This window comes from Myotis lucifugus, unplaced genomic scaffold, assembly GCF_000147115.1.
Source record: "Myotis lucifugus unplaced genomic scaffold, Myoluc2.0 scaffold_620, whole genome shotgun sequence".
Lineage (NCBI taxonomy): Eukaryota > Metazoa > Chordata > Mammalia > Chiroptera > Vespertilionidae > Myotis > Myotis lucifugus.
Genome location: NW_005871668.1, coordinates 215925 through 230559, shown reverse-complemented (window position 1 = coordinate 230559; position 14635 = coordinate 215925). Strand labels below are relative to the sequence as shown.

General features: G+C 54.5%; 1 protein-coding gene across 1 annotated transcript in view; it reads right to left on the bottom strand.

Moving 5' to 3' along the window:
• Positions 1-14635, bottom strand: part of ZNF618 (zinc finger protein 618) — a 76356-nt gene continuing 61721 nt past the window's right edge. Inside the window, exons 10-14 of the mRNA XM_023746032.1 lie at positions 13479-13718; positions 9618-9698; positions 6563-6640; positions 3362-3463; positions 1-2504 (exon numbers count right to left, since the gene is read on the bottom strand). Of these exons, the coding sequence (XP_023601800.1) occupies positions 988-2504; positions 3362-3463; positions 6563-6640; positions 9618-9698; positions 13479-13718 (2018 nt within the window). The 3' untranslated portion in view covers positions 1-987. The remainder of the gene's footprint in view (positions 2505-3361; positions 3464-6562; positions 6641-9617; positions 9699-13478; positions 13719-14635) is intronic.

The window sequence follows — 14635 nt, the reverse complement described above, 5'->3', positions numbered from 1 at the left end:
TCGTTTACAGTGTGACTTGAGGAACAAAAATGGCAGTTAAAAAAAAACAAACAACCTTCAAAACATAAGTTATAGACATTCAGTGCCTCCTAGCAGAGTCTAAATCAAATTTGAAAAAAAAACGAAACCAAAAGATAAAAACGGCTAAAATGTTAGGAAGAGAATTAAGGAGTGGAGATAGTATCTATACTTCTCTGAAATATGTCTTTTTTTTTCTTCTTCTTCTTATATTAAAAAGCCAAAAGTCAGCTTTCTATTCTTAAAGTCTCCTTTCCTGATCTGGGGAGATAGATAGGTGTGTTTCTAAGGCGGCTGCCCCGTGACACCCGCAGTGTCTCGAAGGCAGCTGCTCAATGCCCTGAAGGTGAACAAGAACAAAGTCCAGTGCAGAAACTGTCCATCTGATGCGGTTTGGAGAATCCATCGCGGGGCAGCCGGGGAGGGCGCCTTAGGGTGAGGAGGGCTGCGGGGAGGGGGCATGAAGGGAAAAGGGGGACCACGGGCTGAGGACAGAGCGCGTCAAGTCACTTCAGATCTCAGCTGCCTGAACACCTTGCAACATCGGCGTCCTACCAACCTGCGCACCTGAAAACCAAGTCTTCGAAGCCCCTTGGCAAGGAAACGAGGTGAGCGTTTTCCCTCTTTCCCACACCCTCGGCTTTCCCGACACGCCCAGTTTAATGCACACGCGCCCACGAGCAGGCGTGGACATGCACCAGGGTAGTATGTGTGTGCACGCGTGTGCGAAGCTACGGCGGCCACGCAGATGAGCAAAAGAGCCTCGTGCCCCGCACCCACGGTCCGCGTGCTGGGACACACACATGCACACACACACTGGAAAAAGCACTTAAGTTTCCAGGGGGCGTTTAGAATGAGGTCCACAGTGTTTAGAACTTAAACTCCTTTCCTTTGTTGGCGACAGTGTTGTGTAAATTTTTTTTCCCCTACCGTTCCCTCTCGCTTTTCTTTTGTTCGGAAGTAGAAGTCTTAAAGCATGTTGGACTTCAGAAACATGAGTTTGTTCATATCTTCGGGGCTGAGCAGTCGCCTCCTTTTGATGAGAAGCGCCTGCTCACACATACTGACACACCCACTCCTGGCCCCCACGGCCGGGACCGCGAGGAGCCAGAAGGCCAGCTTGGCGAGTTTCGTGTGCTTCTGGGTCACGCACGACCAGTACTGGAAGAGATCGGGGGTGGCCTGGAAGAGGGGCTCCTGCAGGTAATCGTACACCTCGTTCTTGCCCAGCCGATCGTCTTCCTGAGCGGCGGGGTTCTCGCCGGCGGCGGAGCGAGGCTTCTTGGCGGCGGGCTCGAAGTCGGCCTCCTCCGTCCAGGACTCCTTGACCTCGTTGATGAGCTCGCACACCTTGCCGATGATTTCCTCGTGCTGATACGGCGGGACCGGCCGCAGCTTCTGCTGTGGGTCCAGGATCATGGCCACCTTATGCGCCGGGTGCACCTTGAAGTTCTCCTTGAGGGCTTCCAGGAAGAGGTGGCACAGCTTGCTGACCGTGCCCGCGTCGTTGGCCTTGGCCGTGAACAGCTTCTCCAGCCGGACGTAGGTGGGCAGCACCAGCTGCAGGGTGGGCTGGCTCTCGTTGCTCAGCTCGATGACCGCTTGCTTCACCGGCGTCAGGATGGCTGCCAGGTTGCTGAGCAGGTGCTTGTTGAGGCTCTGGATGAGGTTCATCTTCTTGGCCCGGCTGTAGAACTCGCAGATCTGCTCGTAGCGCTCGTGCACCAGCAGCAGCGAGTCCGTGACCGAGTTCCAGCAGGGCGGCGGCGAGGTCTCCTCCAGCGACCCGAAGGTCTCCTTGGCGAGGCCGGTGGAGCCCGCCAGGTCCTCGCACACGTTGAGCAGCTCGATGACCTCGTGCATGCTGCGGGCCTGCAGCGTCCGCTTGCTCAGCACGCTCTGCACCACCGAGTTCAAGGCACAGGCGGAGCAGCGGAGGCACATGCCGGCCTTGGAGAAGGCGGACGCGCTCACCCGGCAGTCCGTCACGTACACTGTCCTGATCTCCGACATCACGAACTCTGACAGCACGTTCTGCACCCAGTGGTGCACCAGGTCGCCGCTGTCACGGATGTCCGCTCCCTTCACGCCCAGCACGTAGCTCTTGATGTGGTTGCCCTCGGCCTGGTAGGCAGTGAGGATGTAGCAGGAGTCGGGGCCCACGCTCTGCGAGTGACAGGTGACGCCGATGCCCAGGCAGGCGTTGCTGCCCAAGGCACACGTCACCTTCACCTTCACCTGGTTATACATGCGCGGCAGGTGCTTCAGCGCCAGCGTGTTGAAGTTGCCCAGGATCTCGGTGACGGAGAAAGCCCCGTAGCGGGCGCCACTGTCCACCAGCGTCTGGGCCAGTTTCAGGAACTCCTTCCCACTCACCACGCTCAGCGCTCCCAGGTCAGCGCACATGACCCGCAGCAGCCGCTCTGCGATGTTCTGCCGCTCCTTCTCAGGGATGATGCTGTTGGATGTTAAACCGCTGGCCGTGGCTGGCAGGGGACACAAGGAGAGATCGGATTAACCCTGGCATCTGAGGCTCCTGGATCCAGCAGCAGACTAATACTCCCAGCACCTATTATTAGGAATGATGAACAGATTTCATCTTGCACAGAAATTACATGAGTTTCACGAGAATGACATTCTATGACTGATGGATTGGTAATGCCTGCCATGGGCGTGGGAATACAACATAGTGGTATGTGTGCAGCATACTTGCTGCATGGGCCAGTCACCTAGACTTTTGAAGCCAACTAGTCTAACCCAGTGGTCGGCAAACTGCGGCTCACGAGCCACATGCGGCTCTTTGGCCCCTTGAGTGTGGCTCTTCTACAAAATACCACGTGCAGGCGCGCATGTACAGTGCGATTGAAACTTCGTGGCCCATGCGCAGAAGTCGGTATTTTGTGGAAGAGCCACACTCAAGGGGCCAAAGAGCCGCATGTGGCTCGTGAGCCGCAGTTTGCCGACCACTGGTCTAACCTCTTCCTCAGTATAGCAATGGCTGCTAATAAAGGCACCTCCAGTGAATAAAATGCAGGAGGCCAACATGTCAGGAAAGAGCGACCAACAGAAATTGTGAGAGTGGATTCCAGTTCTGATCCTGTCACTAATTTGGACTCTGATCACACACAGGTCACCTCCTCTCCCCGGGCCTCCTTTTGCCGATCCTATGAGGTCTTACTAGTAAGTGTGCAAGTGCTTTGGAAACTGTTATGCGTGGCCTTCCGTCACCCTGGGAGGCACAGGTGGTGGGGATGCGGGCAGAAGAGAGCAACCTGAGCTGGGGCTGGAGGTGCGTGGGGCAGACCTCCGTGAGGCCCCCGGCTCCAGCCTGGAAGAGACCTACTGTTGTTGGCGCTGTTCCTCTGGGCCTGGGGTTTCCACTTCTCTTCCACAACAGCAGGTGGCGATCGGGACTGGTTAGAGGTGATGTTGTTCTCGTTGTCCGCTGTGGGCACAAAGGGGACGGTGTGTCACCCTACAGTATCAGAGGCCTGTGGACTAACAGACGAGAGCTAGAGCGTGGCGGGGGAGGGCACGCATGCCCCCTGGGACTGAGGCCTGGAGCCAAATCCTGGCTCCTCCTCACACAGCTATCATAGATTTGCGAAGCCTCATTTTCATCATTTGGAAAAACGAAGATAATCACACAGATGGGACACAACTGCTGGAAGGACTAACAAGAGAAAACGCAGGGAAAGGGCGGAGCACAGTGCCCGGCGTGGAGTAAGTGCTGAGCAAATGGGGATATCACAGCACGGGTCTGGCTGGGAGCTCCCCCGACCCCACACAACCCCAGAATTCTAGCTCTGAAATGGGGGAGGGGTTCCAGTTACACCCTAAAGCATTTCACACTCTCACATCTTCAAAGTGGTTTTTTTGGACTTTTCAGTATATTTATTAGAAATTTAGTTTATGAGGCTGGCATTACCCTGATCCAAAACCAGAGAAAAACATTACAAGAAAAGGAACGACAACCAATATCCCTCGTAAACATATACACAAAAGTCCTTAACAAAATATTAGCAAGCTAGAGACAGTAATATATAGAAAGAATAGCATATTATGACTATGGAGTTTATCCCAGAAATCCAAGTTGAGGTTAATAATTGAAAACCAATCAGTGTAATGCCCTATACTAAGTGGAAAGAAACAAATAGAAAAATCATCCCCACAGATATAAATGCACATTAAAATATGACAAAATTCAACAGCCACCCACGACACAAACTCTGACCAAACTAGGAAGAGAAGGAAACATCTACTTGGTAAAGGGGGTCAGAGAAAAGTTGATGGAAATAAAAAGGATTATAAAGAAATACTACAAACAGTAGTAGTCCAACAGATTAGATAACCTGAATGAAAGAGACATATTCTTAGAAAGACATAAACTACCAAAAATGATTCAAAAACAGAAAATCTGAATAGTGGTTTCCAGGGCTGGGATGCAGGGAGGGCCTGGCTGCACGGAGGCAGGAGGGGGCGTTCTGGGTGGATGGTTAACCCGTCCAACTGTGCTCTTAAACTTGTGAACTTCACTTCTGTAAATTACATCCCAATGAATCTGACTTTAAAACGACTGAAGAGAAACCCATGAAAAGAGTAACAGTGGTTAACTTTGAGATTAGGGCCCGTTCTTCATTTCCCAATTTCTCTGCATTTTCCCAATTTCTTCTAATGAACAGATCTTACATTTAAAAAGGGGGAGCGCAGATTTTAAAACGGAAACCGGCAGCCTTTCTTGTGGACGTTCTCCACTAGAGCACAGGGATCTGAAAGGCCTGGGTTTGAACCCAGCTCTGCCAGGGCTGTGGGTGTGACCATGAGTTCGTCACTTCTGGGCCTCAGTTTCCCCTCCTCCCTCCAAACGCTGGGGCTGGACAAGCTGCAGGGTCATTCCCTCACTCTGACTGTCCGCAGGACTTGGAATCCAAATTACTCAGCCTAGCATTAGATAACACTGTCTGGTATCGGTTGAATAAAATAAAATGTTCCCCTCCATATCTCAGATGCTGCTACTGCATGGGTGAGGTACTGTAAGTGCTCTGTAAAAAGGCTTGATTGATAGCTTGAGCTGGACATAACATTTACTCTGTGTGGCTATCCCTATGTACACACACACACACACACACACACACACACACACACTCACGTCTGGTCTACAAAGGGCTGGGTGCAAAGCTGGAATAAAGGCTGTCCCCCAGGGAGGGAGCAATGCAGGAAGGAGGAAGAGCATGGGGCTAACATCGTGACTGCATAGCCTCGGACCTCTCAGTATATTTATCAGTAAGTTACTAAGCCATTTTGTGCCTCCATTTCCTTATCTGTAAAGTGGAGCTAATACAGACACTTAACTCAGAGGGATGTTCTGAGGTTAAGTGAGCTAATATGTGTGAAACTCTTAGGATAAGTCCTGGCACCAAGGAAGAGCTCAAATTATGTTAGTAGCTGTTTGGACCTGTGATTCTGTTGTCTGAGCCTCAGTTTTCCTCATCTGTACAATGGGATCCTGTCCGCCGGCGAACAGGCTTGTTCAGATCGAATGAAATAACCTCCTGACACATACTGATCGCTCACTAAATGTTAGCTGTCTTTAGTATTATTGCTGACAAACAGGCTCCTGACCTATTACAAAGCAAGACAGGTTTCCCTCCGGCACCGACAGGAAGTTTATTAGCGGGAATTACCCTGTGCCGTTCAGCAGCCTCTTAATGAGATTGGTGTTATTCGAGGCTGATCCCCCTTCGCAGCAGCGCTGTGAACTGCGCAGATCATGACGTTTAATTTCTCTCTATGGAGTCAATCCTTTAATCCCGACGCAGCCTGGCTGGGATTCAGCCTGGCTTTGCACCAGATTGCCTCCCCGCATTCTCTGCCAGCACTGGACCAGAACAAAGCGGCCCAAAGCTCTTCATGGAAAAAGTGGAGGTGCTGGAGGAGGTGGGGCCACCAGGAGGTGCAGCCTTGATTTGCATTTTAATGGCCTCTGCCCAACTGCCTGAGGCACAGCCTAGCACGGGCTCCAGACTCTTCCCTAATTAGCCTCAGCTTCCAGAGGCGGGCAGAGCAGGTGGAGGGTTGGGGCTTCAGAGGAGGGAGGGAGGGAGTGAGTTGTGGGAGTTTCAGGCCTTGGTCCCTGAGCAGCCTTCAACTGCTGTCACCATTCCCCGTAAGGTCAAGTCTAAATGCCCCGAGCTGGCATTCAAGGCCTTCCCTGGGCCTCCCCTCTCGCATCTCTGGCCTCTGATCATTCTGACCTCAAGCCACACTCAACATCCACCTTCACATCTCCCTGGTCAGTTTCTATTTGGCCTTTAGGTTTAACATGGGAGCCACAACCTTCCAGAAGCCTGCTTCAGCCCCGTGCCACTCTCTCTGTGCTCTCCCGAGCCTGCTGTCCCCCTAACCCCACCCCGTGTTATAACCGATGGACGGGGGATCCTGAAGGCAGGTCCCATGTCCTGTGACCATTTCCTGGGAAAGAGGGGCCTTCCCTGGTCTGGGGGCGGGGGGTGCTGCAGCGCCCCATGGGCTGTGGGGCGCTTACCCGCATGGGACTGCATGTGCTCCAGCAGGTTGTTGTAGAACTGGAACTGGATCCCACAGGCGCCACACGTGTAGGGTTCTGCGGGGAGAAATGAAGCAGCCGTTTTAGGGGCAGAAGGACCCTGGGCGTCTTCCTGCTGGGCTGTGGGCGGATTTGGAACTGGGAACCCCAACACACACTGGGGCTCTGGGCCCAGCCTGACCTGCCCCTGGCACTAACGGGTGAGCGGGAGGCTGGGGGCAGGAAGGATCGATGGGGAGAGGAGGACGTGCAGCCTCAGAGAGCCTCTGATGCGGTCAGGCAGCCATTTACTGAGTGCTTACTGTGTGCCAGGCACTGTTCTGGGCACTGGGGGTGGGCTGGAGAGGGACAGGAGCTCTCAGGCAGAGACCGGGTCTTACTGGTTCCACGGCCCATCTGCCTGCCTGTAGAAGCACACGGGCATCACTGTTTGCTGAGCAAACGGATGAGTTAATGTATGAATGAACCCCCAAACAAGGCAATGCACACAGAGGAAAGGGAGAGGAAGAAGAAACAGGGTAAGAAGTGGAGAAAGCCACAGAAAAGCAAGAAGTGGGATAAGACGCTGAAAGGGCAGAGAAGAGGCGGAGGGCGGGAGAGAAGGGAGGATGACAGCACACAGGACCGGGACAAGTGGGCCTTTATCTTTCATCTCTGCTCCCAATACTCGAGTCAATGCCCAAGAGATGAAAGGAGGAAGAAGGGGTACAAAGGAGGGAAGGATAAAGAGAGGAGGAGGATGGCTGACATGGGGAGGTCTGTGTTCCTGCAGGGCTGGGGGACAGAGGCGGCTGCCATGTCGGGGGTCTGCCTCGTCCCCCGTGCCCACTCCTCCACCCGCCTGGGCTGGGCACTCCTCCTGCGCTACTAGCTGCCCTGTCTGCCTGGGAGGGCGGCCCAAGGTCAGATGCTCTGGGGAGGCCCTGAGAGCTGGGGCCACTCAGTTCATTCCCTGCCCGGCCTCGCCCTCTCCAGCCCCCCCATGGGACCACCACTTACTCTGTAGGAGAGGGAAAGTATTGGAAATCAGGGGACTTGCAGTTTCTGCAAAAGAGAAACAGTTTAGCTAGGTCTCCTCCAGGTCTGGTGCTCTCAGATGACCGTCATTATTTCCATTCTTAACAAGTGGTGAGTCAGATGGGGCCCTCAGAGGAGGGGAGCACAGAGCCAGGCTCAGATTCCGGGGTGGGGCTGGGACACTGGGCAGGGCAATGGCAGCCAGGGCCACCCCTCTAGGACACACTCAGCTCTCCAAAGGTGAGCCCACAGAGCACAATGAGAATGTCCACGCTCGGCTTCAGGACGGGAAGCTGCTTGAGGTCCTGGACCCGAGGGCTGTGCTTGTGAGGTGCTCTGCCTGCTGGAACCTGCCCCACGCTGCCTGGTGCTGCCAGGTGAGCCTCAGACGCAGGAGGTGGCAGTGCAGGTGGACTCGGCTGGGGTACCGGCTCCACCGCTTACAAGCTGGGGACCTGGGGCAACTACCCCCTTCTCCTGAGCCTCCGTTTTCTCACCCCAAAACGAAAGATAACCCTCCTGCTGGGGCTGGGGCACACGTGAAGACAGGAAAGACACACACAGCTCTGAACACACGCCAGGCACAGAGTAAGCGCTCAGTAAACGGTGTCTGCCCTTCACACAGCCCGTTCCCAGTTCTGAGTATCGGCTCTAGTGGAAGGAGAGGCAGGGGTGCAGCCTGGCCGGCTCAGAGCAGAGACCCCCGGGAGACCAGGGCTCCGGTCCTGATGCTTAGTCCTGTGTGGCCTTGGGCAAAACGCCACCACATTTAAGCCCATTTGTTGGAGATGCTGCCGGATTACATTTTTCAAAAGGGTTGAAGCAGCTTGGAAAAGCTGACACGTTCTCGACAGTGAAGGGGTCCTGTCAGGGCCCCCCCGCACCCCTCACTCCCTTGCTCAGGGCACTCGTAGAATAACTGGGTTTACTTAAAGAGATTACGTGAGTGGGTACGTAATCTCTGCAGGACACTTGCTGAATGCTCACCACGCAGGGACGTCTGTGCTATCCCCACTTTACAGCGGAGGAGAATTGAGAGTCCAGGCCCAGCCACCAGCTCACAGGGGGCGGAGCTGAGGTTCGAACCTTGACTGGAGACAGAGCTGGGGCTCAGATTCCTACGCAGAAGCCTCCACATTCAAATCTGTGTTCCCAACTGTTTCATGAAGCCCCTGATGGACAGTCAGGCTGCGCCCAGCATCTGTCTATACACAAGCAGTGCCCAGGATATGCGGGCACAAGCGGAAACCAAGCATGACGAACGGAACCTCAACTGTGCGAGAGAGGGGGTGCCTTGCTTTACTACAACCAGTGTCAGAACTCTTTCCCCTTCCCTTCCTGCCCTGGCTGCCACTGTGCAGACCGCCTGGCTATGCCTTTTCGGACAGAGGCCGCTGGTGACCCCCCCACGGCCCCGCCAGGCTGACCCAGGTCTATCTGGGGAGAGGGGCCTTGGGCAGCTCTGTTCTAAGGCCCTCTCTGTTCTGCCAGGGTCTTGGCGGAGGCAGCCACCAGGGGGCGCCAAAACACTGCCAGGAACCTCAGGCAAACCTTGGGCAGGCAGGGGCTGGAAGGGAACCGTTGGATGGTTCCTGGTCCAAAGTGGAGCCAGAACTCTGGGCCTCTGGCTTACCAGGCCACAGCTCTCTCTGCTGTAACCCCATTGCCTCTGCTGGAAAGAAAATGGCTATGATGTTTTCCCTAAAAGCACAGAAATGGCTCTTTTAGGCTCAGCTCTCTGGGGCCATGCGTGTAGATGTTGCAGGCTATGGGGTAGGGGGAGTTCCTCTCTCCATGGGGAAGAGACAGGAAGGGCCACAGTCCCCCGAGATGCCCCCAAGGCCCAGAAGGAGGCCCCTGGAAGACTAGGCCCCTGGGTTTCTGCCCAGCCCTGGCCTCCTAATTCTCAGCCCCCTCCCAACACCACCAGCATGCATCATGGAGACCCCAGCCTACAGGGGGGAGAAGACAGAGCCGGCAACCTCAGCACAGGGCACCTGGCACAGGGCACACTCACCGCTGGAGTTTTGGGAACTGCTGTTCGTCTCTTCAAAGTGGTTTTGTGCTTTGCTCTCTACTCTCCGACTGAAAGCGCTTTCTGCTGGTGGGGACAGGAGAGAGCGAGAGAAAACGACGGTGATTGATCAGCACTAGGTCCAAAGGTGGGGGGCATGCCAGAGGCGGCTCAGAGGCTGGGGTACCTGGGCTTGGTGTTGGGGGGATCAGCACAATGAGGAGCTCCAGGATCCCCAATCAGAGCCCCAGCTCCTCAAGCTCACCTGAGCTGCCTGATACCTTGTCAGGGCCCCAGGAGACCCTCCGGACAGTGCCCAGAGGGGGTGGAGGTCCAGGCCTAGGGGCATGTGTGGGTGACCTGTCCAGGAGCTCGCAGATGAAATCCAGCCAAGTGAGCAGACGGCAAATGGGCCTGGGTCTCCCATCTGGGCCCCTGGGCAGCCACACGTGTGCCACTAAGTAATGTGGACCTGCCCCCACTGGTCCCTCTGCCAGATTCCACTGTCTCAGGCCCCACAACGGAGCAGGGAGGAGGGCAGACAGTCTCCTGAAGGCAGTTCTGACAGAGCAGGTGGGCCGGACAGCTCCACATGCCCAGTGGTCCCTGGGTGGCAAGGAGCGCCTTGGAGAGAAGGTGTGCCAGGCAGAGCGGGGGCAGTCCACACCCCAGGAGGCCAAAGACCAGGTGAGATCCGGTCAGAGTTCACACAGGTTAAGGACTAGCTCCTGATGATTTCTTGGGCATCTCCACTTACAGGCGGCACTTTTCTTAGTGGCTCACCTTCTCCCAGGCGCTGCCTGTAACCCCAGAGGCAGAGACAGAATCCAAGGTGGAAAATACCAATTTAGTGCCCACCTCTCCCCGACCTGCAGAAGGTACTGAAACTGAATATCTGGCTGGGAGGGGACTCGGCTTTTCCAAGCAGCTCTTGGCACAGTGGGTGCTGGATGCTCCAGGAGACAAAGACTTCTGGGAACAAGTCACGGGGTGGAACAGCCGACCCAGCCCCTTTCTTAGGGAGAAGAACTTGCACCAGCGTGTCAAAGGCTCGGAGAAGTTCACTGAAAAGAGGCCCATCTGGCTTTATTTAATCCAGCCTTTCCAAATGGATTTGGCCACTGAAGCCTACTTTTCTTTAAATATATTTTTATAAATTTTAGAGAGGAAGGGAGAGGGAGAGAGAGAAACATCAATGATGAGAGAATCACTGATCAGCTGCCTCCTGCATGCCCCCTACTGGGGATCGAGACAGCAACCTGGGCATGTGTCCTTGATTGGAATCGAACCCGGGACCCTTCAGTCCACAGGCCGACACTGTATCCACTGAGCCAAAGAAGCTAAGGCGCCTATTTTTAAATTAGTGGGTAGATTCCTTACTATTCCTCAAAAAATGGTGGTTTCAGGAACTCACTGTGGGAAATACCACTGTCACCCAGTCCACCCCATGCCAGAAGGGCTCTCGCTCAGGCTGCGGGGGCCGGGGTTCTGGGCGATCATCGGGTGACAGGAAAGGAAGCCAGAGGCAGCTCCTACAGGTCCTGCTCAATGCCCCATTCCCTGGCCCCAATGACGTCTCCTTTCCGCAGAGGCTGTCCTCATCACAAAGATAACCCTCTCTTCAAAACGCACCCACAGAATGCCTGGGCCGAGAGCTCCATACCTGCCTCCTTCAAGAAGTCATCTTTAAATGGGCAAAGAAAGCCCCTCAGTTCTTTGCCTAGGGGGAAGGGGGGGTGCACTCATTTACTGAGCACCTACTATGTGCCAGGCACTGATTTAGATGCCTTACACCCAGGGTCTCTCTTAATTCTCCCAATAGCTCTGTGAGGTCCACATCGTCACTTCCATTTTATAGGTGAAACACACACACACACCCACAGGAAAGTGAGGCTGTCAATTCCCGGGGCTGAACAGCTGTTAATCCCCTAAGACGGCAGAATGAGACTTCATTCTCGCACAGGCAGACGCTTCCTTTTTCACAAGCGAGTCCTTTCTGCATCTTAATCCTCGTGTGTGCAGGGGGGTGGCGACCCTTCTGCGGGGGACTTTCATGCAGCCTCGCCACTTTATTGGCAGAACTTAGGACAACTGAGGTCATGATTCGTTTCCCAGTACTCAGCTCATAATGCAAATTTTGATCAGCTCTCCCTGCCATGGGCACCTCTGGCCACAAACCAGTGGGCTGTACGGTGGGTGAGGTCCCAGGCACAGGCCCGCACCTCCGCCCAGGAAGAGCTGCCTGTTCCAACACGGTGAAGGCGGTGACCACTTCCAGCTCTAGCGTCCTCTGCTCTGCCCACCTGCTCTGCCCCCAACCCCAAATCTCCCAGGTCACATAAAGGCAGCTAGGAGCAAGTCCCAGAGCTTCCGGGATGCTTCTTTGGGGACACTGAGGTCCGGGAGCTGCCACAGACCAAACAGCCCCTTCCAGGCAGCTCCCTGCAGGAACTACAGACATAGAAACTCCCAGCCATAAGGTCAAGAATAAAAAGCAAACATTTGAAACTTGTGATCCCATTAGTTAGCTGAGCCAACATCTACCACCGACGAGCCCATGAGGACCAGCCTGTTTCTAGAAAAATACAACGGCTATCGGCTTTTCTCAACGCAGTACCTGAAAATCCATGATGTTCAAGGTTGATTACGTACTTACTCTCCTTCCGGGACATCTAAACTTCATAAGCCTATCTTCACACATTTCTGACGAACACATCCTTGCCCCACAGTAGCCCACGAACCAAAGAATAATGGCAAACACAACTCGTCAACGCCAGTCCAACCTACTGGGTCACTGAACTCAGTCTGATCACTTGTACGTTTAATGTATGGCTGTGGGCCTCTTGACAGCAACTGAAAGGTCCCTGATCCCAGAAGGACCACATCATCACTCTACCCTACGCCGCAGGCAGGCGCCCAAGGCTCGTTCCATCTGGGCATGAGTCAGGGTTCCTGATAACTGGCGCTCAGCACACATGCGTCTTATCCGTTTTCCTGGGAGAAATACCGCTGTTCACCCTTCAGGGGTCGGAGCCCCTCTCCGCCTGGACCAGAAAACACTGGAGGTGGCATCCATTGGTTTCCTGCTGGGCCACGGCCCAGGGAGCGATTTCACGAGTAGCGGGAGGCCAAGAGCACAGAGCTTCTGGCCAGCCACTCTGCTTCGAGGAGAACAGCTCTTCGTAGAAATGAGTTCTTAGGCTGGGTTTTCTGAAAGATGGGGGATGCAAACGCATGCCGAGGGGTTTCCAGGCAGGGGACATGAATGGATGAACTGGGCTGCATGTCAGACAGACAACAGTGTGATCACAATGAGAAATGGCACCCGCCACATGGCTCTTGTGTTGGGTAGGCAGGAGGGAGTGGTGGGGACTGTGGAAAACTGGAGAGCACATGCTCTATGAATACAGGAGGCAGCTGTGGCTCAGCCCAAGCCAATTGTTGCACTGCAGGAAAGTGGGCCCGGAACGGCCGGAGCTGACTTGTCCATGTCAGCTGGAGATCAAGTTTCACATAAAACCTCCTAGCGTCCAAATATTGGCAAGGAATTTAAAGCAGTTTTTAAAAACACCGTAGGCCATGACGTGGGGGGAAATATTCTCTTGTTTAAAAAGAGAAAACTTTGCAAACTCTCTGTGCAACCCTCTGGTTTAGGATAAGAAAACTTAGACTCAGAGAGGTTAGTTAGGCGGCTCGCCAAGGTCTCAGGGCCCGTCAGAGGCAGAGCCAGGACCCAGATTCGTCCCACAGAACTAGGGGACCCCCACTCTTGCTCTTGCAAGGGAACAATGACCCCGGGCACAGCTGTGGCAGGTGGGGGGAGGGGGGATGGAGGGAGTGTAGGGTGACATAGGCCGTTGGTACCTGAGGTTGCCTTGTTGGCTGGAGATCCTGAATTTGGAGTGCGGAACGTCTGGGTTTGGGTGGCTGGAGGGGTGCGGTGTAAGAGGGTGGAGCATCGGACCACGGAGGCCGAAGCTTTTTTCCCCGACTGGTTCGTCTGGGTCTTCGCGGCCACGAAGCGTGGAGACGGGGAGACCTCTGGATGTGAACACTCAGAGCCCGTGTCTGGATCGTCCGGCGGCTCCCACCCGGGGGCGGTACCTGAGAGGGTCACGCTCTCAGTCCCCAGGAGCCCTCGGAGCTGGCGGAGTAAGTGGCCTCTCGAGCCACCGCCCCCACCTCCGCCCCCCATGCTCGAGGGTAGACACCTCTTCTCAGTCCACAGAAAGCAAAGACTCTCGCTCCTACCTGGAGCCTGAGAAAAACCTGGGAGTCTAGAACCTTCCCCAGCTTCTCCTCGAGGCAAGCCTATCTCACATGTTACCCTCCAACGGCCCCAGGGCATAGGCAGACAGGGATGCAGGGGCTCAGAGAGGGACAGGCACCACTCCGGGGTCACAGAGCAGTTTGGGATGGAGCCACGATGCATTTCCCAGGCTCCTAGCTCATTTCATGCCATAGTTTACACCATGTGTTGACCTTCTCACGTGAAATGCTGTCCAGCTGGAATTCCTACCTGGGCTTTCACAGAGAAAGGAAGAGCTTTAGAGAGACTGGCTAATTGCTCTTATAAGAAACATAGGAGATATTTACACATAAAAGAGATATTTAAAAATAAGAGAACACAGGGATCTCTCCTTCCTGTGAAGCTGAAAGTTTAAGTGGAGCAGAACATCCAGAGAATATATGGATTTGAAAAAAGTAACCATGCCACTGAGAGGGAGAAGAGACCGGGGCCCAGGGGTGGGGGCAGGGAACTCCCTGAAGGAGGGGGGAGTGGAAATGAATTTGCGGCAAGTGGGCCTCGTGGGACCAAAGGCTGGAGGTGGAAATGAGAGGGAGATGGGATCTACAGGGTCTAATCTGGGAAATCCTCCTTGTGGGTGTTAGTCTGAGGAAGAGAACTGGAGACCTCACACTTCTGGGCCACGATGGAGCCGCTGGTGTAGGACCAGCCCTCCTCCAGACTCAAGGTAAAGCCGGACAAAACACGTGAAACCACCGTTTCAGACCGTGAA